This window comes from Dendropsophus ebraccatus, chromosome 10, assembly GCF_027789765.1.
Source record: "Dendropsophus ebraccatus isolate aDenEbr1 chromosome 10, aDenEbr1.pat, whole genome shotgun sequence".
Taxonomy (NCBI): domain Eukaryota; kingdom Metazoa; phylum Chordata; class Amphibia; order Anura; family Hylidae; genus Dendropsophus; species Dendropsophus ebraccatus.
This window is the reverse complement of record NC_091463.1, coordinates 57,906,968-57,933,335: the sequence shown is the minus strand read 5'-3', so window position 1 is coordinate 57,933,335 and position 26,368 is coordinate 57,906,968. Positions and strand designations below refer to the sequence as shown.

The following is a 26,368-nucleotide window of genomic DNA, read 5'->3' as shown; positions in this document are numbered from 1 at the left end:
GGGGGGAGCGGGGACAGGTCATGGCCAGGGAAGTCTTCATGATGGCCGGAGCCGGATGGAGAAGAAAAGAAAAAGCGAGCAACTTGAACTAGCAAAAACCTCACTTGTGATTCATGCAGAAAAGACGCCTCCTGTGAGTCACTGCACTATAGTCACCTGCAGAACCTCATGTGCACTGCTGGATATACCTCTATATGGTCGCTGCTTAGGGAGAATATTGGTCTTTATTAACCCTTTGAGGACCAAGTCCAAAATGACCCAGTGGACCGCGCCAATTTTCATTTTTGCATTTTCACTTTTTCCTCCTCCCCTTCTAAGAGCTCTAGCACTTTCTATTTACAAGGCTGTGTAAGGGCTTGTTTTTTTCAGGAGTACAGACAACCCAAAAGAAAGTCCTGCCTAAACGACATACAGTGCATCAAAACCATATAGAAAACCGAAAAAAATTGCACAATTATTTAGAAGTATAACAAAGTCCTTTATTTACATATACATAATTTACAAAAATTGCTAAAAAATAGGGAATTTCATGGGAAAAGACACAAATAACACAAGGCCAGAGGGGGAGAAAGATCTCAGTGTGGTAAATCAATATAAAATTAGAAATTATAAGTGCTGCAATATTATGTGTACCAATTGCAACACTACCATCTGGTGGTCACCGAAATTATAGAAGATGACAAGTATTTAACCTGCAATACAGTGACAGCATAGATGTAGTATAATGTAGTATAATGGAGGAGAGACTGTTTGTAATCTCTCAGCGGCCAGCCAGGTAATGAATAGAGCACCACAAGTAAGGCTCTACAGATTTTAATTCCTATGCGACCACACAAAAGTGAAAAACAAACAACACTAAGATCTTACCTCCGTCCGGCCCACCAGCCTGACGCACGTTTCGCTCACTTCATCATTAGCTCCTGATGAAGTGAGCGAAACGTGCGTCGGGCTGATGGGCCGGACGGGGGTAAGATCTTAGTGTTGTTTGTTTTTCACTTTTGTGTGGTCGCATAGGAATTGAAATCTGTAGAGCCTAAAGGGCCTATTCCACGGGTCGTCAGAGGAGCAAACGAGCACTCTCAGCGCTCGTTTGCTCCTCGTTCCCCGCTCGCTGCCGCCGCTATTCGACGTGGCTGCAGCGAGCGGGTGAGTGCGGGAGGGGGCAGCAGGGAGCTGCGGGGGGGCTGCCCGGGTGATCGCTAGATCGTCCGGGCAGCCCATAGGATATAGCAGCGTCTGCTGTCGACGCTCCTATTCAACGGAGCGACGGCATCAGATCGCTGCTATATCAGTCGCTTGTTTTTCAACATGTTGAAAAACAAGCGACTGCAACGATCAGCCGACATACACAATGTCGGCTGATCGTTGCACTCTATTCCACGGGACGATTATCGTCCGTAGCGGCCGATATCGGCCGAATACGGACGATAATCATTCCGTGGAATAGGGCCTTTACTTGTGGTGCTCTATTCATTACCTGGCTGGCCGCTGAGGGGTTACAGTCTCTCCTCCATTATACTATATCATATTATACTACATCTATGCTGTAACTGCATTGCAGGTTAAATACTTGTCATCTGCTATAATTTCGGTGACCACTAGATGGTAGTGTTGCAATTGGTACACATAATATTGCAGCACTTATAATTTCTAATTTTATATTGATTTACCACACTGAGATCTTTCTCCCCCTCTGGCCTTGTGTTATTTGTGTCTTTTCCCATGAAATTCCCTAGTTTTTATCAATTTTTGTAAATTATGTATATGTAAATAAAGGACTTTGTTATACTTCTAAATAATTGTGCAATTTTTTTCGGTTTTCTTTTTTCAGGAGTAGTTCTACTTTGTAATGGCAGCTTTCATTCTACCATAACATGTATGATGGAATCTCCAAAATATTATATATGAAAATATAAATTGGTGAAATCGTAAAAAAGACTGTAATATGATAACATTTGGGGGTCCCTGTGTCTACGTAATGCACTTTATGGTAAAAGCGGCATGATACCATTATTCTATAGGTCAGTCTGAACACAACCACATGCAGGTTTACACAGATTCTCTTAAGTTATATATTCTTTTTTTTTGCAATTAATAATTAATAAAATGAGCCTATTGTGACTCTTATAACGGTTTAAGTTTTTCACCTACGGGGCTGTATGGGGTGTCATTTTTTCCGCCATGATCTCTAGTTTTTATTAATACTATATTTGTGTAGCTCGGACGTTTTGATCACTTTTTATTATTTTTTTAATATAAAATTTTACAAAAAATTGGCAATCCTGGCACTTTTTCCCCTCTTTTCGTTTACGCTGTTCGCAATGATGATTGTTATATTTTAATAGATTGGACAATTATGCACGCTACGGTATATAAGATGTTTATTCATTTAATTATTTTTTTTAATAGTAGTTTTATTTATAAAATGTGATGGGGTGATTAAAATTTTTATTGGGGGAGGGGCTGTGGGGTACTTTTAAAAACATTTTAACTTTTCTTTTTTAACACATTTTAAGTCCCCCTAGGGAAATTTTACATGCAATCATCAGATTGCATACACCGATTATTTCTATGCCATAGGTATAGCATTGATCAGTGTTATATTGTTAAGGATTTTTCAGTGATCAGTGTTATATTGTTAAGGATTTAAGGGTACCTTCACGCATACGAAATCCGCTGTGAATCCAGTACGTGTTAAGGTACCCTTAGGGTGCGTTCACACCTACAGGATCTGCAGCAGATCTGCAGCAGATTTGATGCTGTGTTCAGTTATTTAAATGAAATCTGCTGCAGAAAATCAGCTGCAGATCCTGTAGGTGTGAACGCACCATTAAGGAGTATTCCTGTGAACAGTCCAAAATGCAATGTAAAACAAAATAAAATGTGCCTGTAAAAAAAAAGTAAGGTACTCTGCAACTCAAGGTGCCACAAATCAACAATGTGTTTTAATTAAAAAAAATGAATGAAAGTGATTATTTATTAATCGCATTCAGTAAAAATATCAGCTTAACATATTTCCTTTGTTAATTAGTTTTGAATAAATAATTTGCGTTTCAGCAACAGCCTCCGCGCTTTTCACTAGCCTACTCTGCCAGGTTTGGTATGGCCCGGCAAATTCCTTCCTCCCTACCTCCGCGCACACTTGGGGGCTGCTCTGCCCTTTCTGTGTAGCAGACGTGCCGCGCGTCTGCAGCACGTCTGCTACGGCCCACCCCTGACGGCTGACGTCACTTCCTGGATGCACCGCAGAGGATCCTGGAGGGAAGAGCTGAAGACGCCGCCCGGAGCCCTGACAGGAGGAAGCATGAAGAAGACACTGCTGCCTGCGGAGCGATGTGGCAGGTGAATATGCCTTTTTTTCCACATAGGGGCTGCCTGATCTACATGGGAATATTACAAAGGGGGTGCCGGCTATTCTATATGGGGGGCAGGCTGTTCTGTATATTGGGGGGCAGGCTGTTTTATGTAATGGGGGGTGCCGGCTATTCTATATGTGGGGTGCCGGCTGTTCTATATGGGGGGGAGGCTGTTCTATATGGGCATATTACAAAGTGGGGGTGACTTTTTTATATAGGAATGTTACAAGGCAGGGGGAGCTATTTTATAAAAGGTTATTACAATGGGGGGAACTGTTCTATATGGGAATATTACAAAGTGGGGGGTTGATTGGGGATGTTACAAGGTGGGGGCCTTTATATGGGGATGTTACAAAGTGTGTGTGGGGATTTTATATGGGGATGTTACAAAGTGGGGACTACTATTTGGAGGCACAAACTGCATATATGGGGGCAGAGGGAGCAAGGTTACTGTGTAAAGCAATACTCTTGGGGAGTTTTTATATAGATGTGTGTGATGCTGGAGCGAGGAGCCTTAAATTTTTTTTCTAGTAGATCCTGCAGAGAGGAGTTATGGCCGTAGAAGGCTTCATGATAGCTGAGCAAGAAAAAGGGAACAACTTCAGCTAAAATGGCCCTTGCAATCCATGCAGAGAAGGTGCCTCCTGTGAGTAGGTGGATGTAATTGCACTATAATCACTCTATTTATAATCATTATTTTTATTACCAGCTGAAGTGTCACAGTGACAGCCGCAGCCCGGCCATGTATGTCAATCAGAGTTGCATTTGTGACTCAGCTCCGCCTCTGTGACACTTCCGCTGGTAATGAAATGGTGAATTATAAAAGTTTACATTGGACTAAAGGTCCTGTCACTTATACTGTATCTCTCCCACACACCTTTCTACAGCTCTGTACTTGTACATAATCCATTGCAAATTTGATGCTGCTGAAATACATAAATACAAAAATATGCAACATCAAATCCACAATAGATTATATTTTATCTTTATGCGTTGATTGTGGGGTTCACATAAGTAATGAGGAACTTAGTCAATTAAAGCAGAACTCGCTACAGCATGTATAGTACTCTGCGATCCATATTATATCGGAAGGATATGGTATGTGGGCTGTGGAGTTTTGAGTGCCAGGGCTGATTTTAAGTCCCAGTCCGGCCCTGTCACCATTCCCACAATATAGAGCTGTGTAAAAGACACCCTGTGGAGGTCCTGAAGGTGATAGAAGCATATGCTGTGTGCAGGGACTGTAGGGCATAGTGGACATGACATGAGGGTATGGGCATGTCACTGCATTATAGAGGAGGCACTGTATACAGCCGCACTTTCAGTTTTCCCAGCATCATATTGATACATAATGCCGGGAGGGCTGCAAGTCCACTGCGCAGCTACACGCTCTGTAGGGTCCGTAGATTACGGAGCATGTGGGATTCGTTGGCAGGACTGCTTTTTGGTCCGAGTCCGGCCCTGCTATGGCACTTAATGATGTTGAAATTTGTGCACTGTATGTCACTACAGCAGGGCCTAACTGCCCATCTGGCAAGTCAGGCAAATGCCAGATGAGCCGGTGTGCTAAGTGGGCCAGTCCATGAACAGATTGATGCATGTTTTCCCCCAGCACTGGACCCTCCTTGCACTTACAACAAAGTAAAACATCTGTCAGATTGCATTCCTGTATCCGGCTTATTGATGGACAGGAATCTTGGGTTCAGGGGTCCTGCCATCTCCTGTTTGCTTATTAAAAGCAGATGAGAATAGCAATGTGTGTGGTAAGTCCTGCTGACTTATATGTCTAGTGAGAGTGCTAGATGTATTATCAATAATATATGTCCATTGTATTTAAAATCTTTTTACAATTTCTAGAATACCAGCCCTTTCTTCTGGGTGCCTTGCTTAGCCTGGCCTCTCCCCATTGACCTGTCTGGCAAGGGTGACCCCGCCAGGAGTATTACTCCCTCCAGCTTAGCTCATTGGATCACCAAAGCACGCAAGCTCCCTGACCTCGTCAAGGTGAAGGCACCATGAGGGAGCCCCACCACCCTAGCCCGATTAACCATCCCAACCCTTAATTTACCAGACCTTTGCTAACTCTGACCCTCCTGGCGCCCTTCCCGTCCCAGACCTGCCCCAGCCCACTAACATGGACCCTCCTGGCGCCCTTCCCAGCCCACCCTAGTCTTCTTCTTCCTCTACCTCCTCTTCTCCTACTTCTCCCCTTCTTCTTCTTCTCTTCTTCCCAGCCCAGGCCCGCTCCAGCCCCCTAATGGGGACCCTATCGTGCCCTTCCCAGCCCTGGTCCGCTCCAGCCCCCTAACACGGCCCCTCCCGTCGCCCTTACCAGCCAGGCCTGCCCCAGACCCCTAAAGCGAACCCTCCTGGTGCCCTTCCCAGCCCGGCCCGGCCCAGCCCCCTAACATGGACCCTCCCAGCGACCTTCCCAGCCCAAGCCCATCCCAGTCTTCTTCTTCCTCTTCTTCTACTTCTCCTCCTCTTCTTCTTCTTCTTCTCCTCTTCATACTAGCCCAGGCCTGCCCCAGCCCCCTAACGGGGACCCTTCAAGCGCCCTTCCCAGCCCAGGCCCAACTCAGCCCCCCAAACGTGGATCCTCCCAGCACCCTTCCCAGCCCAGGAGCGCCCCGACCCCTAACACGGACTCTCCCTGCGCCCTTCCCATCCCATCCCAGGCCCGCCTAAGCCCCCTATTTTGGACCCCTGTTGCCCGCTACAAGCGCTCATCGTTACTGTGCAGAGGGGATCAGCACAGCTTAGTATACAGGTATACTGAGCTGCAGCAGGGGTCTGGACAGCTGGCCTCCACGGTCCGCTAGTTGAGCTGTATCCATGTTTTCCAAGACTCTCTAGGGTTGCATCCAAATTCTTCAGCCCCCAGTATTCAAAAGTGATTGCTCTCGAGCATGCTTGAGTCACGCTGATCTCTAGTAGAGACCTGTAACCTCAGCTCAGCTCCCATTTAAGTGAACAGGTGCTGATCAGTGGTTGATGATCTATCATGTGGAGAGCTTATCAGTCTATTCTGAGAGAAAACCACCCTGTTTAAATTTGTGTAAAAACTGTTTAACCCTTTGAGGACCAGGCCCAAAATGACCCAGTGGACCGCGCAAATTTTGATCTTAGTGTTTCCGTTTTTCCCTCCTCCCCTTCTAAGAGCTCCAGCACTTTCAGTTTTTTATCTACAAGCCATGTAAGGGCTTATTTGTTACAGGAATAGTTGTACTGTGTAATGGCGTCATTCATTTTACCATAACATGTATGATGGAATTCCAAATATATTATTTATGAAGATATAAATTGGTGAAATCGTAAGAAAGAATGCAATATGGTAACGTTTGGGGGGTTCCTGTGTCTACGTAATGCACTATATGGTAAAAGCGACATGATACCATTACTCTATAGGTCAGTACGAACACAACCATATGCAGGTTTACGCAGATTCTCTAATGTTATATATTTTTTTTAAATGAAATCCTTTTTTTTGGCAATTAATTATAAATAAAATGGGACTATTGTGACGCTTATAATGGTTTTATTTTTTCACCTACGGGGCTGTATGGGGTGTCATTTTTCCGCCATGATCTCTAGTTTTTATTAATACCATATTTGTGAAGATCGGACGTTTTGATCACTTTTTATTAATTTTTTTATATATATAATGTAACATAAAATCGGTAATCCGCGCACTTTTTCCCCTCTTTTCATGTACGCCGTTTACCGTTCGCAATGACGCTTGTTATATTTTAATAGATCGGACAATTACGCAAGCTACGGTATATTATATGTTTATCTATTTATTTATTTTTATATGTTTTATTTATATAATGGGAAAGGGGGGTGATTTCAACTTTTATTGGGGGAGGGGTTTTGGGGTAGTGTGTTAGTGTTTTTAACTTTTTTTTTTTTACACATTTGAAGTCCCTTTGGGGGACTTTTACATTCACTACTTGGATTTTTACACTGACCATTGCTATGCCATAGGCATAGCATTGATCAGTGTTATCGGCGCTCTGCTCATTGAGCCTGCCTGTGCAGGCTCAGTGACCAGAGCGCCGATCGGACCGCACGGAGGCAGGTGAGAGAGCTCCGGCGGCCCGTTTTACCGATCGGGACCCCCGCAGTCACACTGCGGGGGTCCCGATCGGTAAGTGACAGGGGACTCCCCCTGTCACTTACACTTAAACGCCGCGGTCGCGCCGCGATCGCGGCGTTTAAGGAGTTAATGACACGCGGCAGCGCGATCGCTGCAGCGTGTCATTACCGGTGAGGTCCCGGCTGCTGATTGCAGCCGGCCCCCACCTGCTATGAAGCGCGCTCCGCTCCGGAGCACGCTTCATAGCGGGAGAAACACCCAGGGCGTACAGTTACGCCCTAGGTCGTCTGGGGACAGACTTCCATGGCGTAACTATACGCCCTGGGTCGTCTAAGGGTTAAATTTGTGTAAAAATTTTTTTTATCAAGGGGGTGTTTACACGTAGTGAATTTCGCACTTAAAGTACCATTATAGTCTATGGCTCTTTATTCTTGCTGCAGATTTTCATTCTGCTGTGAGAATGTGGTAACCTTTAGCTGCCATGTAGAATATTTAGCTTCCTTACCTGTAACAATAATAAACAACCAATGTGTTCCTCCCAGCGCACTGCTGCTCGAGCCTCAGGCAACTGTGCACTGTCCCGCCGAAGCCTCTGATTGGTTGAGCAGGGGTAAGCATTGGCTGTTTATTATTTGTACCGCCACGGCAGCTAAATAGTTAAACAAATCTGTTACTACATTTTTGCAGCAGAATGAAAATCTGCTGCGAAAATGGAGGACCATTAGACCATAGTGGTACTGGTGAAACTCGCAGCAGGAAACCTGCTGCAAACTCACTAAGTGTGAACACACCCTAAGGGTACAAACTCACTGGGCGGATCCACAGCGAGTTTTTCGTTGCGAATATGGGCAGATAAACTTGCAGCAGGATGTACATCCCGCTGCGGGTTTGTCCGCTGTAACGCCTGGAGTAGTGGACCCACTAGGGACCAGGTAGCGGACAGGAATCAGGAACAAGGACTAGGCACCAGGTAGCGGACAGGAATCAGGAACAACAGGGAGCTGGGCCAAACGCTATGGGAAGCATGTAGAGGCTCCAACACCTGGAAGGGGGCAGGGCTGGAACTTATAGGGGAGTGATTGACATACAGGCCAATTAGGAGCGCACTGCCCCTTTAAATCTGAGACAGCCGGCGCGCGCGCGCCCTAGGAGGCGGGGTCGCGCGCGCCGGCCGGCACAGCGATGGAGAGGAGCGCGGTGAGGTGAGGCGTCCCCCGGGGCCGAAGCAACAGCAGCGCCGGGTCCCTGCCTATGGACACCGGCTGCTGCAGATGCAGGAGAGAGGGTGCGGCGGCGGTCCAGAGCACGGGACGCCGTGGCCCTAACAGTACCCCCCCCTTTGGCCTCCCCCTCTTTCTGGTCAGCAAGAATTCCTTGATGAGATCCCGATCCAGGATATTAGATTCGGATTCCCAGGATCTCTCCTCAGGACCAAAACCTCTCCAGTCCACTAGGAAGAAACGTCTTCCTCTGACAGTTTTCATCGCTAGGATGTCTTCAACAATGTATACGTCATCAGAGACGGCTTGTGGAGTGGAGGAAACAGCTTTACTGGAGAATCGGTTGAGGACCACTGGCTTCAAGAGGGAGACATGGAAGGAGTTCGGGATTCGCATAGTAGGGGGTAGACGGAGTTTGTAAGTGACTGGGTTAATGCGTTTTAGCACTGAGAAAGGACCAAGAAATCGAGGACCCAACTTGTAGCTGGGAATCTTGAGACGGACATACTTGGCCGAGAGCCAGACTTTGTCACCTGGGAGAAAATTTGTGGCAGGTCTCCTCTTCTTATCAGCCTGGTCCTTCATGCGTTCAGAGGCTTTGAGTAAGGACTGTCGAGTCTGTTCCCAGATCGACTGAAGGTCAGAGATCAATTCCTCCACGGCAGGAACCTCAGATGATAGAGAGAGAGGCAGAGGAGGACGAGGGTGATGCCCGTAGACCACATAGAAAGGAGACTTGCCTGTGGAACTCGAGTCCAGATGGTTATAAGAAAACTCTGCCCATGGAAGTAGATCGGACCAGTTGTCTTGGCGGCTGGAAACAAAATGACGTAGGTAGTTACCCAGGATCTGATTGACTCTCTCCACTTGCCCGTTGGTCTGGGGATGATAGGCAGATGAGAAGTCCAGCTTCACTTGGAGCTGCGAGCAGAGGGCACACCAAAACTTGGAGACAAATTGAGAGCCTCGGTCGGACACAATGTGAAGAGGAAGTCCAAGCAGATGCGGAAGATGTGTCGGAAGAACAACTGAGCCAGACGAGGTGCAGAGGGTAGTCCAGGAAGGGCCACGAAGTGAGCCATTTTAGAGAAGCGGTCAGTCACCACCCAAATGACTGTATTGCCCGCGGATGGAGGTAGGTCCGTGATGAAATCCATCCCTATGTGGTGCCAGGGACGGTCTGGGACTGACAAGGGCAAAAGTAGGCCGGCAGGTCTTTGACGGGGTGACTAATTCCTGGCACAGACTGCGCAGGAAGCCACAAAGTCCTTGACATCCTGAAGGAGATTGGGCCACCAGTAGTGACGGGAGATCAATAGCCCGGTCTTTTGAGCTCCTGGATGCCCGGCCACCAAAGAGGAATGACCCCACTTCAAGATGCGTTTTCAAAGTGCGGGGCGCACATAAGTCTTACCGGGAGGCAGTCTCTGCAGAGTAGAAGTGGCAACTGGTACTAGGCGATCGGGAGGTATTATGTGACGAGGGGATTCCTCTTGCCCCATGACATCGGATGCTCGGGATAATGCATCGGCCTTTATATTCTTCTCGGCTGGACGGAAATGAATGGTAAAGTTGAACCGAGAGAAGAAGAGGGACCACCTGGCCTGCCGGGGATTGAGGCGTTGAGCCGATTGGAGGTAGAGGAGGTTCTTGTGGTCCGTGTAGATGTTAACGGGATGTCTAGCCCCCTCTAGGAGATGACGCCACTCCTCCAGTGCCAACTTAATAGCCAGGAGATCACGGTCTCCAATCGTATAGTTCCTCTCGGCAGGGGAGAAAGTCTTAGAAAAGAACCCGCAGGTTCTGGTGTTGCCTGACGTGTCCCTTTGCGAGAGGATGGCTCCTGCGCCCACAGAAGATGCATCGACTTCAAGAGAAAACGGCTTGGAGACATCTGGACGGACTAGAGCAGGAGCAGAGGCAAAGGCAGACTTTAGGCTATTGAAGGCTTGTTTGGCCTCTGGAGGCCAACGTCTGGGATCCACCTTCTTCTTGGTGAGAGCCACTATGGGTGCGACCAGGGTAGAGAAGTGAGGGATGAACTGCCGATAGTAGTTGGCAAATCCAAGGAAACGTTGGATAGCTCTAAGTCCCACAGGACGTGGCCACTGGAGAACAGCTGAGAGCTTGGCTGGATCCATCTGTAGGCCCTGGTCGGATACAACGTATCCAAGAAACGGCAGGTTGCGCTGATGGAAAACGCACTTCTCCAGCTTGGCATACAAATGGTTGGCCCGTAGTCTTCGTAGAACCTGCTGTACATGGGACACGTGGGTCTGCTGGTCGTGGGAGAAGACCAGGATGTCGTCAAGATAGACAATGACGCAGACATAAAGGTGATCGCGGAATATATCATTCACGAATTCCTGGAAGACCGCTGGGGCGTTGCATAGGCCGAATGGCATGACCAGATATTCGTAGTGCCCATCTCTGGTGTTGAAAGCGGTCTTCCATTCGTCTCCTTCACGAATATGGATCAAGTTATACGCTCCCCTGAGATCCAGCTTGGAGAAGATCCTAGCTCCACGGAGACGGTCGAATAGTTCGGGGATTATCGGAAGAGGATAACGGTTCTTGACAGTCACCTTATTTAAGCCCCGGTAGTCTATGCATGGGCGGAGGGAACCGTCCTTCTGCACAAAGAAAAATCCAGCGCCAGCGGGAGACGTGGATTTACGGATGAAGCCCTTCTGTAAGTTCTCCCGGATGTAGGAGGACATGGCTTCAGTCTCGGGCACAGAGAGAGGGTATACTCGACCACGTGGAGGAGAAGTTCCTGGAAGAAGGTCTATAGGGCAATCATAGGACCGATGAGGTGGTAGAGAGTCCGCCTCCTTGGCCGAGAAGAAATCAACGAAGTCTTGGTATTCCTCCGGTAGTCCGGATAGAGGCTTGGCGTAAGCAGGTGACCTCGTAGAGCATTTGGGTTGAGGAGACCTCAGACACCGATTTGGACAGTCCTGACCCCAGCTGAGAACCTCCCCAGTTCTCCAGTCCAGCTTAGGGGTATGTAATTGCAGCCAAGGAAGACCCATCAGGATGTTGGAAGAGGAATGGTGCAAGACGTAGAAGGAGATCCTCTCCTGATGTAAGGCACCCACCTGGAGGACTAGGGGTGCAGTCTGGCAGTGCACAGCTTCGGTAAGAATCTCGCCCGTGACCAAAGAGATAGACCGGGGTTGGGCTAGCTGGATCACGGGTAGCCGCCATCTTTGGACCAACAAAGCAGAAATGAAACTGCCAGCAGCGCCAGAGTCGATGAGGGCAGTAGTCTGGAGAACTTGCCCTGAGGGTGTCTGGATGGAGACTGGCATAGTCAACCTTGGAGAGGTGGCATTCACACCTAGGGAGGCCTCTCCCACCGGACCTAGGTGCGAGCGTTTCCCGGACGCTGAGGACGTTGGGGACATCTCTGCCAATAGTGATCAGCGCCACCGCAATAGAGGCAGAGATTCAGCTCCAGTCGACGGGCCCTCTCATCAGTCGTCAGGCGAGCTCGTTCCACCTGCATAGGAACTTCTGGAGACGACTCGGGCATAGGAGCAACAGGATTCTGGAACACCGGTGCCAGCCGGGGATGGCGACGAGGCAGACTCAGACGCCGTTCTTGCCGGACCTCCTCCTCTCTCTCGGAAAACCTGGTGTAGACTCTGGTAGCCAGTAGAATGAGTTCGTTCAAGGAGGTAAGAAGGTCTCGGGCAGCGAGCACATCTTTCACTCGACTGGACAGGCCCTTTTAAAGGTGGCAATTAGGGCGGCCTCATTCCAGTCTAGTTCTGCGGCCAGGGTGCGGAACTGGATGGCGTAATCACCAACGGAGGATGTTCCTTGAGATAGATTGAGGAGAGCAGTCTCAGCCGAAGACGCACGGGCAGGTTCCTCAAAGACAGAGAGGAACTCAGCCAGGAAGATTCGGAGATTAGCAGCAACAGGGTCATCACGGTCCCACAGCGGTGTGGCCCAAGCCAGAGCTCTACCTTCCAATAGGCTGATGATGAAAGCCACTTTAGAGCGCTCGGTGGCAAACTGACTGCTTAGAAGTTCAATATGCATAGTGCATTGGGTCAGGAATCCTCTGCACAACTTGGGGTCACCTCCATATTTACTTGGGAGAGCCAGTCGTAGTTTTGAAGAGGCTGCAGGAGGTGATGACTGCTGAGCTGTGGTATGCTGCTGTACGGCTGCAGTCAGTTGTTGGATCAGCTGTGACTGTTGCTGGATCTGTTGAGCCTATAGGGCGACCACTCGGGCTACTTCACGGATATCAGGCACCTCGCCGGGATCCATGGTTGGAGCCTACTGTAACGCCTGGAGTAGTGGATCCACTGGACCGTCACTAGCGATGGCACTAACCTCACCAGGGAGCAGAGTCTAAGGGGCCGCTGGTTTTCACCAGAGCCCGCCGCAAGGCGGGATGGACTTGCTGCGGCAGGCGACCCCCAGGTCGCTACCCCTGGCTTGGTTGCTAGTGACGGCAGGCGAGGCGTGGCAGGAGCAGTAGGCAGGAGATGGTGCTGGCAGAGGTCTGTAGGCGTAACCGCAGGTGACAGGCTGAACACCGGAGCAATAGTGTAACAGAGGAGCAGGAACCAGGAACAAGGACTAGGGACCAGGTAGCGGACAGGAATCAGGAACAAGGACTAGGGACCGGGTAGCGGACAGGAATCAGGAACAACAGGGAGCTGGGCCAAACGCTATGGGAAGCATGTAGAGGCTCCAACACCTGGAAGGGGGCAGGGCTGGAACTTATAGGGGAGTGATTGACATACAGGCCAATTAGGAGCGCACTGCCCCTTTAAATCTGAGACAGCCGGCGCGCGCACCCTAGGAGACGGGGACGCGCGTCGGCCGGCACAGCGACGGAGAGGAGCGCGGTGAGGCGCCCCCCGGGGCCGAAGCAACAGCAGCGCCGGGTCCCTGCCTATGGACACCGGCTGCTGCAGATGCGGGAGAGAGGGTGCGGCGGCGGTCCGGAGCACGGGATGCCGCCGTGGCCCTAACATCCGCAGCCCGCCCCGTTAACCCCCCGGCCGCCGGAGCCTATACGTCACTTGGTCCCCGCTCCGGCTTGCTTCGGGGATTCTCAGCAGGTCCCGCTCGGCCAATCAGTGCGTTGACTCGCCACAGCGCTCTGATTGGCTGAGCGGGATGTGAAGACTCATGAGCCCCGAAGCAAGCCGGAGCTGGGACCAGGTGATGTAAAGGCTCCGGCAGCCGTGGAGCAGATCTAGAGATCCTGTGGATAGGGGACAAGTAAGGTTACATCTGAAAACCCCTTTAAACATGTTTAATATAAATCCGACAGCAAGTGAGCCTCTACGCTCTCCAATGCCAGAGCTGAATTTTATTCCTAGTCCGGCCCTGATGGCTGGGTCGTCAAGAGACCTAGATAAAGAAGCTCTGGTCACACTGACATGAGGGCTTTTACAGGGTAGGTCCAAGGTCCATAGGCTGGCATGGGTAATGTGGAGGGTCATCATTTAATGCTGGTGATTATGGTCTTCCAATGGCCTACTTAGTACAATGTCCAACCCAATGGTGTTTTAAGGTGTCTATGATGGTAAAGTGCAGCAAGAAAGCCAGACAGTTGTATAACAAGTAGAAGGCACATCTTTTACTGTAGGCAATCAAAGTGGGGGCACAGTCTCTTAAACTATTCAACAGTAGAGATGATTGAACAGGGCCGAGCTACGAACCCGAACCATCGGCGTTTGACTTCCGCTACCTTCCTGTTCCGTGGAGAAGGTGGAGACAGCCCGAGTACCGCCTGGAAAACAAGTTAATGTTGGTTGGTAAATGTTGGTCAAAGAGTTTAGAAAAAATATACTGTTTCTGATTGTAATTACAGGCAGTGACATTATAGCTTAGAGCTAAATCATAATTCATTTTACAGCTATCTAATGTCTATATTAGTCATATGAACTGGGGTTTTATTAGAGTACTGCTCCTTTAGTACATATCTTAACAAGTGTAAATTAATAGTCACTATAGGTGAGTATACAGGAAAACAATATAGTTTTAGACTATAATATAAATGCTTTCATAAATGCTGGTCAGTCTGGATTTTGTGGTTAATTTCCTTTGGTCCTTTATAAATTTCCTTTTACAATAGAGTATTGAAGTATAAACCCCGCACCTCTTTACTATGCTCACTGAGTCCGATAGTGGCTGGCAGAGGCTCTGTAACACAGCCACTGTCAAAATATTTAGATTGGGTCCTACACCCCCTGTTGCAACAAATACCATCATTACTTCGGTATACTAAAGAGTTATTACATATTTTGGATGATTTCAATTGGGGGGAGCGGTGGTCACTGCAATTGATCGGTGCTTTAAATTTTCTTCTGGAATTTGTCCTAAAAAATTTTTCATTTGCTGCTCACCTTAGGAAATTCTGTGTAAACAGTGTTAGGTTTTAGGTTTTTCCAAATTTTTCTATATTATAGTTGCTCCCTCTAGTGGCCGCTTGTCTCTGCATCTGTTTTGCAACAAAAGAGGATCCTGCTCAAATCAGGATATAAAGACACATGAAGTACTGCTAACATGCAATATAAATTTTGTTTAGGTGGTACTGCCACTAAGGACTATAGATATATTCTGTATAATGGTGTTTCAAGGTGTACATACACTTCAAAAAGGACCACTCATAAAGGACCATGACTGTTCCTCTTTTTCTTGGAAATGTATGAATAAACTGACAACTAGGCATTTGCAGGGTTTATATGTTCTACAGGCTGGAGTATTTAGACTCCAAAAATATACTGTGATGCTGCTGGGCAGCATCCCAATGCTTACTGTGGGTGGTGCCATCCTTGTCCTGCACATGTCCGTGCTGCTTGCAGCTTCAGTCCTGCCTGCTTCTCTGCCATTCTCCTTGCTGGTCCCAGCTCCGATGGGGACCACTGGTTTTCTTGGTTCTCCCAGGCTCTGTCTGATTCCCGCTACTTGTGCAATGCCACCTCTGTCCTCTAGGGTGAGCGCATGGACACAGTTGTGGAGTGACCTGGTGTCCTCTGGCCACAGAAGTTCAGCTTCCGCGTTAAAAAATAAAGACCTGAATGAACAATATTGTCAGACTGGAAAGGGGTGTATATGTAAAACGGAAATGTCTTCGCAAATTTGAACAAATATGGGGGAGGTGGCTGGATACACCGGGCATACCTAACCAAATATTGCTGCAGACCTGTAGAAATCCCCTTCAGCAGTTCCTCAATGCAATGGCCAGATAACGGGCGTATAATGGGAACGCGGTACAATAGGCTCCCTCCCTAACCGGGTAACTGTTGTTGGGCGTGGAGAGGCTTCCTATATATCTGCATCAAAGTGTGCGACACTCTTATGGGCGCCATAGATAGCTATATATGATACACAGTGAGAGCTATAGCAGTTTTCTGTTTGAAGTTTAAGTTGAATGTTCAATTTTTCTTTTTCTTTTTTTGTTTTTCTTCTCCTTCACTATACATGATTCGCCTACGTCTGATATACGGGGTGTCGAGCAATCTGTAGGGTACGATGTACCCGATAGTACTTTCATGTATATAGGGGGAAGGGGGGAGGTGGGAGGGGCATTTGCTCTACTTGTTATATGTGTTCACAGTATAGCTGGTATGATTAGGAGGAAAATGTAGAAAATGGAGGTTGCGTTGCAGACGTCGCCTAATGTCTTCCTTGTAATAGCTATACTACATTTCATACTGTATCTGAAGTATTTCTCTACTGTACCTTTCTGAACTTATATGCTATGCAAGTATTCTGTAAATGAAGTATAGTGCTTGTGTGACTGTACTGCAATGTGTATGTTAATAAAAAACTATCTGATTTAAAAAAAAAAATAAAGACCTGGAGGCCACTTACATTTCACCTCCTGGTGTGGCCCAAAGCCAAACTGATTCGGTAGCACCTCCTGCTCATTATGCTAATTGTTTGTTTTTTAATTAGTATGTATGTGTGTCTATGCGTGTGTATGAGTGTGCGGTAGAGAATTTATACTGCAAGAGACCCATTATAAACAGGAAATACTATGTATGTATGTGTGTATATTCACACACATGCACTAGTTTCAGTAGTGTACCATTAATTTTTACTGCGTGGTTACAACAAACATGACACAGTCATTATAAAGTGAAAGCTGTGTCCCAAGAAGCTGCATGCAGCTATTGCCATGGGTGCCTCGTCCCTCTAAGGACTCATAAAGGAAGTAAGTCATTACACTAAGGTCCTGTCCATGTGACCTCTGTTGTGGATACATGTTATTCCTTTCGCTTCCTCCCTCTCTGCCCCTGTGTTCTTTTCTCATGTAGTCTGAATGTGAGATTCAGCTTACACCAGTCAACTAGTCAGACCTGTTCTAGGTGCAGAGGTCACAGCTAAGAAAACTTTCTGTTAGTGACTTTTGGCAAACTCCACAGGAAGACGGAAGGGATTTGACTATTAAATTCAGAAGGGAGGGACATGGACATTGTCCAGACCACAGGTTGGAAACTGGCTACTCCTGGTCAGGCTCACCTTTTCACGCGCAGGAAAGCTGTAAGTATGTGTGTGTATTTTGTACGTCCGTATATTTAATGTATTACAATAACAAGAAACAGCATAGCAATAACCAGATAGCAGTGACGTATCATGGGGCATGATATCAGTCCTTGTCCCTATGGGGTTCACAGTGTAGTTCTCTTATCTCAAGCACTGATCCCTATAAATACTATATGGCCAATTTAATACAAAGTAAATTAACCAAGCATGGTATAGGCGTGCAAGGCTCAAGTATGCAAAAGAAGCCCAAGTAAACACAAAATCAAGCAGATGCGTCTCTAGTCAGATAGTTAACCAATGGCATTTACCTACGTAACATAGAATAGATTATGTATTTTTTGGTTTATTCTGTAAGACCCATATGGCATCATGTATGGCACAGGTGTCAAACTCAGGCCCTCCATTATGCCTGGACAGCTAAATGCTGAGATGATGAGAAGATGAGCTTCTGCCAAGAATTTGTGCTGCTTACCTCCACAAAGGACCAGTTAAAACTCCCAACTGTCCACTGTTCAGTATATATAACGCAGTCTGATTAAACAGTGTAACAATGCTTAGAGAACAGTGGCAGTACAAAACGAAATTTGTGTGTGTGTATATAGATAGATAGATAGATAGATAGATAGATAAAGATGAGAAAAATATAAAAAAAAGGACCGCTTAAGGCGCAGCTCCACGTAAAAAAAAATAATTAAGATTTATTTAAAAAGCACAATACAACAAATAAAAAGTTTTTTTTTCTGTTGTACTGATTGCCAGCTGGGATTGTACCCTGCCCCTATGTTCATATGTCCTACTAATAGGGTCAATGATTTAGTTGAATATATGTACCTACCTGAAGAAGAAGTCGTTCCGGCTCCAAAACTTTTTATTTGTTGTATTGTGCTTTTTAAATAAATTTTTTATCTTTATTTTTTAACGTGGAAGAGCACCTTAAGCGGTCCTTTTTTTCATATTTTTCTCATCTTTATATAGTTACCGGAGGAGTTTTCCACACCGGATCCTGACCAACGGCAGCAGCTCCCGTATGGTCTTTGTGCTTTGTTTCAGTGTTGTGCTCGTACACAAGCCGATCAGGTGAGCACGTTTTGTCCTAGTGTGTCTATCATTCACACTAGAAGTGTCTGCACATAGCACTTTCCCTGTTGATATATATATATATATATATATATATATATATATATATATAAATTTTTAGTTACAGACCAGATGTCTTGATGACATGAAGAGGGGGTGGTACAAGAACTCTTGTCAACAACGAACAGATTTTACTATATAAATGATGCAACCCCCACCCTTCTCCAGAATTATCCCTGATTTAAAGGTTGAGGACATATGTCTGAGGGTAGCAAAAACCTGGTGACAAATAACTATGAATTTGTGACTAATAAACCATAAGCTAAGTTTGTAACTGGATACTGGCAGCATGGATATATAACATTGTAACAGAGAGAATAGTGGGCACATGCTGTCTTGGAGGCGAGGTGACAGGTGGGATCTCTACACCTTGGAGCATATTAGGGTATTTAGCCACAATGCAAACTATCCCTTTACACAAGCAGAGAAATGCATCTTAATGAGCAGGGCCGCCATCAGGAATTTTGGGGCCCCATACAGCCAAAGTGTCAGGACCCCCCCCCCTCCCATTAGCAAGAGCAAAAATTTGCAATGTATCCAGAGTGGCGTACTTTGCGTTGCTTTGGATATGTCCCACGCCAGCCGAGTTCTGTGCACGAGCTCCATTAACTAAAATAAAAATATGATGCTCGAGCTCCCAGCAGCAGCTACTGCTGTTATTTTAATTAAAGGGGTACTACAGCCAAAATTCATATTTTATTGTATTGCCCTATAAAATTGATATAACATCTAACTATACTGTCACTACCGCTTCTCTCCGCATAGTGCTATATTATCTGCACTTACCTTGACTGGAAGTCTTGAACTCTATAGAAAAATGCTTTCGTCTCATCTTGCTGGCTAGGATCGGGCACCATCTTGGGTCAGTGATGTGTCTGCTTGGTGGCCCTGGTCCTTGCGTTGGGGCATGTAAGAGAATAGGAGGCCGCCTTTTCCCTCCTACACTTCCCATCTCTTGCAAGACTTGAGTGCAGATAATATAGCACTATGCGGCCAGAAGCAGTATAGGCAGTATATTTAGATGTTATATAACTTTGTGGGGCAATACAATCGTTAAATATCAATATGGTAGGAGTACCCCTTTAACTTTTGCAATATGTATGAAGTTTAGACTGGTGAGGGTCTAAACCCCCTCCAATCCTTAGCTATAGCCAAGTAAAATGCACAGTAGTAGGGTCACTCCCCAGCTCAGTGCACAGTAGCATGGGTCACTCCCCAGCTCAGCTGCACTTTCCATACTATATAACATACACACAGACATACAGTATATACAGTCACACTTTACACAGATATACACACTTATGCACATTACATACTTACATCCATGCTAACACACACACACACACACACACACACACACACAATAAACAGACATAGACACTACATGGACACAGACACACACCTGTGTGCAGAGAAGCTCCATGTGCTGCAGTCCTCACAGCGGTCCTCTTCTCCTCACAGCAGCTCTGGACCCCTCCCCCACATGAGGAGAGGAGAAGACAGCACTGAAGGTAGTGAGGTGGGGGGAGGGGCCCGGGGGTAACGTGGAGGGGGCCCTTTCTGTGTGTACACCCTCCTACCTGTGTGAAGTACATACACAGACAGGCAGGAGGGAACTGTGTGCGGTACAGCTGTCAGGTCAGCCGGGCCCCTCTGATCCTAGTCTGGGCCCGGGCCCCTGACAACTGTACCGCCAATACTGCCCTGATGGCGGCCCTGTTAATGAGTGCCGACTGACAATGTAGAAAGTTGATCGGCGCTCATAGAATGGGTATGAATGGTCATTCTTGTGATTGGTCATTCATACTCTTCCTATCATAGACATGCATTGTTTGTCAGCAGCACATTATCTGTTTACATAGAAAGATGTGCTGCCAACAACCAAAGATTTTAATGCCTACATAAAAGATGTGTTCAGCCGACAAATGAGGGTTGGTTTACTTTGTTGGGCTGATCATGTTGCTAGAATGAGTGGGGAGAAGTGCTCACCTCCTGACTCCTCATTGCAGGAGATTTCATAGACATTTTATAGAGCCAGTAACCCGGATGCTGCTCCCAGTTCCATCCAGACCAATGACATGTCAATTTTCTTTTTAAATGACAGTAACATTTTGAGGCTATGTACACTCTGTATGAGACCGGCCATGGTCACGGAACGGCCGGTCTCTGAAAAGATCATCGCGGCCGGTACTGTAGTACCGGCCGGATGATCTTTCACACCACAAAGTTCTCCCCACAGCACACGATGAAGCGTGCGGCCAAAGCCGCTTGCTTCATGGTGTGCACTGACAGGGCTTTTTGCGGCCGCTATTCATTGAATAGTGGCTGCAGAAAACTGACATGTCAGTTCTTTACGGCGCCGCGAGGGATCCCAGCCGGAACGTATACACATAGAAGATAAGGCAGCGTGTCTCTTCGTACAAAGTACCGCCGTTGTTGCCAATTGCAACAACCGCCGTACTTTTATGAAAAGATATGCTGTGGGAACATAGACTAAAACAGCAAATTCAATCTTGTCCAATTCTGGCTTTGGCTTAAAAAACTTAAATAAGTTGAGCAGGATAAAGATAAGTATATGTTTATTGGTAGGTTTCTTCTTTCCAGAACTTCAGCATGGGGCTTAGCATGTTTTTTGTAGGGCATCTAACATACTTTGCAATAACTCAAGTGTGCTGTACCTCTGCAGAAAACAGCAAGCACTCAGTAAACCTGGCAAGCAAAGTGCTAAAAACTAGTCTGGCAAGAACCACTGTATATTTCCTAATGCATATATTTTTTACATCCAGTTCTTCATTGATGTTAGTTTGATGGTTTAGATAAGAATTAGATACTTAGAGCCTTATTACACCAACAGATTATCTGACAGATTTTTTTTAAGCCAAAGCCTGGAATGGATTTGAAAACAGGAGAAATCTCAGTCTTTCCTTTATTACCTGTTCTCTGTGTAAAGCCCATTCCTGGCTTTGGCTCAGAAAAATCTGTCGGATAATCTTTTGGTGTAATAGGGCCCATAGATTTTTTTTTTTTTTAAGAAAAAAATGACAGCTCATTTATTTTATTTTCGCCAATGAAGAGTTAAAATAACTGTTCCTCTTTTCATACAGCCCTTGTCACATGCCAACAGATAAAGGAAGCGGCTTGCAACATCTTAAAGAAGTCACAACGACTCATGCCTTTAGTATGTTGGTTGATGACTTGTTGTTCGGAAGCAGGGGACAACTTCAAAGTTATATAGATGCCTGTTACTGATGTGATTCTGAGGACCGCCTGAAAAAACTCCAAAAGAAAATGGATTCTAACCCATTAGAATGGCAGGGTACTAGTAAAGAAGCTGCGGAGAAGAAGCACAGCAGCATGAAGAAGTCGAGCTATGGTACTGAAGATGTCGAGAACAGATCTTCCTTTATACGGGATGCAAGAAGCATGAAGAGGATGGAAAGCATGAGCAGGACTCCATCACCTGCCACAATAAGTAAAAGGAAAAGAGGAATGAGGGGCAGCCTATGGAGCACAACCGGATCACTGCCATTTGCTGGAGCATGGATCTCAGCAGCCAGTTTTGATGCTGATGCTCAAGATCAACAGGATTCGGGGCTCAGTGGTTTAGTGCTCGACCCTGTGGAGCATGCATGGATGATAATGGTTGCGGAAGGCAACTTTGATGATCTACAGGATTCACTGCAGCAGGATCCTAGCTTGCTGTACAAAAAAGATTTTGTAACTGGTTACTCTGCAATCCATTGGATTGCCAAACATGGCCACCATGAGGATTTAATTAGACTTATGGATTTTGCAAGTGCTAATGGCTACTTCTTGGATATCAATACTCGTGCCAGTGGTGGTGTAACCCCACTCCATATTGCAGCATTACAGGGGCATAATATGCTCATCAAAGTTCTGGTAGGTGCATATAATGCTGATATCCATATCCGTGACCACAATGGCCGAAAAGCTTGGCAATACTTAAGGCTCGGGACTGATAGGAATCTTTTAATACTCCTAGGTGCTCCGGAAGAGGAGGAGGCTGGTGCAATGGCCGGAATGAACAACAATAACAACAGTCAGGCAGCTACCCTACAGAAACTGTCACTACGGGACTATGATGAAATGGATTCTTTACCTAAGGTAGCTGTATCGGTCACACCTTTAAGGAACTTTATAAGGAATGCGTATAGTTTCCTTAAGAGCTGGTAAATTTTTACTGCATGATATGTGAACCATCAAGATTAATATCAAGTAATTGCACTAGTTTCTGTTTGGTAGCTAAAGCTGGACAAAGGGAAAAATACCAAGAGAATAGTAACTGTCTAATTGTATGGAATAACACCCATCCTCACAAGTCAACACAGAAAAGAGAATTTTTATTGTAAGGGAATAAGAAAACATGTCTTTATGAAAAACTGTTATTGATGAAAGAACTGCCACTAATGCTGTGTGTGAATCCTCCCTAGGGACAGTTCTGGCCTGTATTTTTTTTTTTTATTCCATAAAGTTTCCTTTAGTTGGGATTATCCTATCAAAAAAATGCACTATTACGCAAAAATTACAGAAAACTGAATAACACGTGGGTGCACTACAATCATCCAACGCAGTGTGGCTAATAAATGGAGAGTCCACATCATATGATGTCATAGGAGCAGGGAGCATCTTGATGGGACAACTCATAGTTATAAGTCTATTGTTTTTTTTATAAAAGTGCTTCAGTCAGCATTGATGGACAGGTTATCCATATACAAACAGTACCCTGTCAAACATTGATGATGATTGGGGGAGGGGGGGAGGGTTCCACTCAACTCAACATATTTTTTTTATATCTTTTTAAAATGACACAATATATCTTTTTGCTTTTGTACCTATCCTAATATTGTGCAGGAAGGAATACATACAAAGTTTGATGACAGATTCACTCTCAAGGGAAACATCTAACCTGATGATACTGTATGTCCCTATTGCACACGGGGCGCTGAGGATGAAGGTAATTTTTCTACCTTCATCTTTGGCACCATTATCATGTACTCTGTAGTTTAATCCATATGCTAATGAGGCGGTTTTGGTGCTTTGGGGGCAAGATTGCCACCCTCAGTGCACCAACCTGCCCCTTCTAATGAATATTCATACCGCGCTTTGCAGTAATGGACGCCGGAGTGCTGTTACTACAGAGCAGCCCCCCAATATTTGGGTTGGTGCACTTAGGGCAGTATTCCCGCCCCTAGTTCACCAAACTACAAAGTACACAGTACCAAGGATGAAGATGAGACTTACCTTCATGCTCAGTGTCCCACACGCTCTAGGGACATAACAGTAGGTTAGATAAATATATAATTCATCTGCACAATGACTACCTATGAATGAAGATCAGTCTCAGTGGGGTACTTGATACAAGATGCTGCTTATTTGCACAGAAACTATCTGCAAAGCCACAGGTTAAACCCCCTGGCCAGAATCCCTGTCCCCAGCTGTAGGATGAGCCTCTATTGGTAGTACTCCCACCACTGATCTTACAATCATACAGATTGATATTTTATTAATCTTGTGTCCCCTGAACTTTGTGTATTTATGATCATGTTCATACCTAGATGTACATAGATGCATATTAAATATTTTTGCGGTATACTGTGCTTGACAGAGCCACTTTTGTTTATTAAGAAAGTTTATATTTTTTGTGTCTTTTGGTCGTGTGTGTATGGTGAGTAAAGTTGCAGCATTATTCTTCAATGCCCTTTAAATAGTGAGAAAACTTCTAGAAGGGAGTAATGACCCCATCATTGAACCCTAAGGTCTGTCTGTTAGGGGTTCTTGCACTTCTGGAATTGTAGGGCTGCGACACTATTGCGATCCAGAGATTGCTCTACCAGGCCTGTAAGACTATCTCTTCCAGGTGGATTCAGACTGACAGCCCCCCCCCCCACTGTGCAAGAATTTATTGCTAAAATGAATCTCTTGATTAGGTTAGAAAGGGGTGTGTATATTAAACGCGAATGCTCGCACAAGTTCGGAAAAAATATAGCTAGTGCTGGTCTGCCAACGAGAATCTTATGGGAGAGTTGTAGAAACCCTGTCCAGATTATGCTGAACCAAGCACTAAGCAGACAGTAACTGCGCTCCATTAGTCATAATGGCAAGCGCTACCCTTTAACTCTCACCACCTACTTACTGTTATTATTCTCTTTCTTTTGTGTACTGCAGAGTAATGCTCTTCCTATTCATACAGCCTTTTTTACTTGTTACTGTTTTATTTCAATGTATCTGTGGTTTTTAGACACCACTTGACGGGGACGTATAATATTGTATAAGTAGAATGCCTGTGCCTTTGACAGTACACTTTTATGATCCTACACTCTATATTCATCACCTATGTCAATTTCTGAAGATGTCTCTATTCTTTTTTCTTGTGTATTGTTTACAATAACTGTTTTGAAAAAGAAAAAAGAAAACTAATAAAAATTATCTGATTTAAATAGTGAGAAAACAATACGAAACATAACTCAAACATACAGTATATGATCAAAGTTAAAAGAGATGAGGGATTCAGGATATCCTGTGACATAGACAAACCTACGTGGGCTTTCAACTGTAGTTCACTAAACTGAGCAAACTAGATGGTGATTTTCTAAGAATAGCGCAGCAGACGGAATACAGCTCTGCCGGGTGGAGCAGTCTATACTGTAACCTTTTAATATTGCCCTTTAGAAATTGCAAAATTTAGGAGAAAACATTTTTTTTTAGCAATCTAGATGCAAAAATTGCATCTAGAGGAGAATACCTCTCTAACAGGCTTTAGCGGCAATACAGCGAAAGGCCCCGTCACACTGCAGTCTTATGCCAAAACCAGTGTATCCAGAATAACTGACAGCAATACACACAATTCCAAGTAATTAATGCAGAGGCCACTTCCAGGAAATAGAAGCATAAGGAAGTTTACATGCAAATCATCAGAAAAGATGTATTATGGGATAATGTATATATGGACATATGCCTTCTGGAGGAAAACATCTCCATACAAACATTGTCTGATGGAACCCACATAGCAGCGCATAGGACTGTACTACGTATCGAGAGGACTCATATGTCTAATGCTTGGATGCTAGAAGGAATATGAAATGAGTTAAATGTTCTTTCCAATGCCTTGAGAATGTAATGTCTCCAGCTGAAGAGTCTGTTTATTATGTAAAGTAGCACATCCTCTGTGATGATAGGGTGTAGGCACATCCTGACTAGGAAATGCTGAAAACTTCCTTGTTTATCATAAACCACTAAAGTGTGCAAATGCTTAGATAATGATGACATTCAATTTAAAGGGGAACCATCACTTTATTGTCAGGAAGAGACCCTACATTATTTAAAGGGTATATCCAGACGTAAAATACATGTAGAAGGTTAATGCCTAGACTACCACAAAACCTTAGCAAAATAATGCATTTTAACAGCAAAAAACAAACAAACAAACACAACATGACTGCTATGTCTGAATGTACTCTATTAGTGTACACTGTAGCTTCAGAAAACTTTGCATAAATCAATAGTGTAAATGAATGTAAGAACTTTGTAATATACCGTATCTTGTCAGAGAAAAAAGCTTATCAGACTCCTTTCCTGCTCTCCACTACCTATTAAACTCATCATTCAGGAATCAGGTTACATGTTGTCCAGGGAGGGGGGCCAGAAGTTAATATATAGATTGGGAGGAGGTAACACAAGTTTACTTTATTCTACTGCTCACTACTGCTCTATAATGCCCTCTATGCTCCTGTAACTTCTCAGGGTGCGTACAGAGCCATTGAAAAACAGGTCCCTCATGTTTGTGTTTGTAGAGTATAGAGACATCGTAGAGGTAGCTAAGTTCTGCCTGCTAGCTCATAAACGACTGAAAAATTGTAAATGAACAATGCAGAGCAGAAATCTAATAAAAATTCCATATACAAGTGCTATAATAGCCAACAGGTACGTATTAAGCTCAGTAGTACCAGCTAACCACAAGTATGGACAAGCTTCTGGCTATACCACAAAGGGGTCAAGCTTTGATTACA

At 45.5% G+C, this 26,368-nt stretch overlaps 1 protein-coding gene across 3 annotated transcripts; it reads left to right on the top strand.

Annotated features, from left to right (window-relative positions):
- Positions 1 to 16,972: 16,972 nt before the first annotated feature.
- Positions 16,973 to 25,378, top strand: SOWAHD (sosondowah ankyrin repeat domain family member D). 3 transcript variants are annotated; one of them, XM_069986045.1, is made up of 3 exons: positions 16,973 to 17,201; positions 18,180 to 18,281; positions 21,446 to 25,378. In XM_069986045.1, exon 3 carries the CDS (start codon positions 21,630 to 21,632, stop codon positions 22,533 to 22,535), a length of 906 nt encoding a protein of 301 aa, XP_069842146.1. In that variant the 5' UTR covers positions 16,973 to 17,201; positions 18,180 to 18,281; positions 21,446 to 21,629; the 3' UTR covers positions 22,536 to 25,378. The 3 variants fall into 3 exon arrangements, with proteins under 3 accessions (XP_069842146.1, XP_069842145.1, XP_069842147.1); XM_069986044.1 differs by lacking the exon at positions 18,180 to 18,281; XM_069986046.1 differs by lacking the exons at positions 16,973 to 17,201; positions 18,180 to 18,281 and adding an exon at positions 18,485 to 18,528.
- Positions 25,379 to 26,368: the final 990 nt, after the last annotated feature.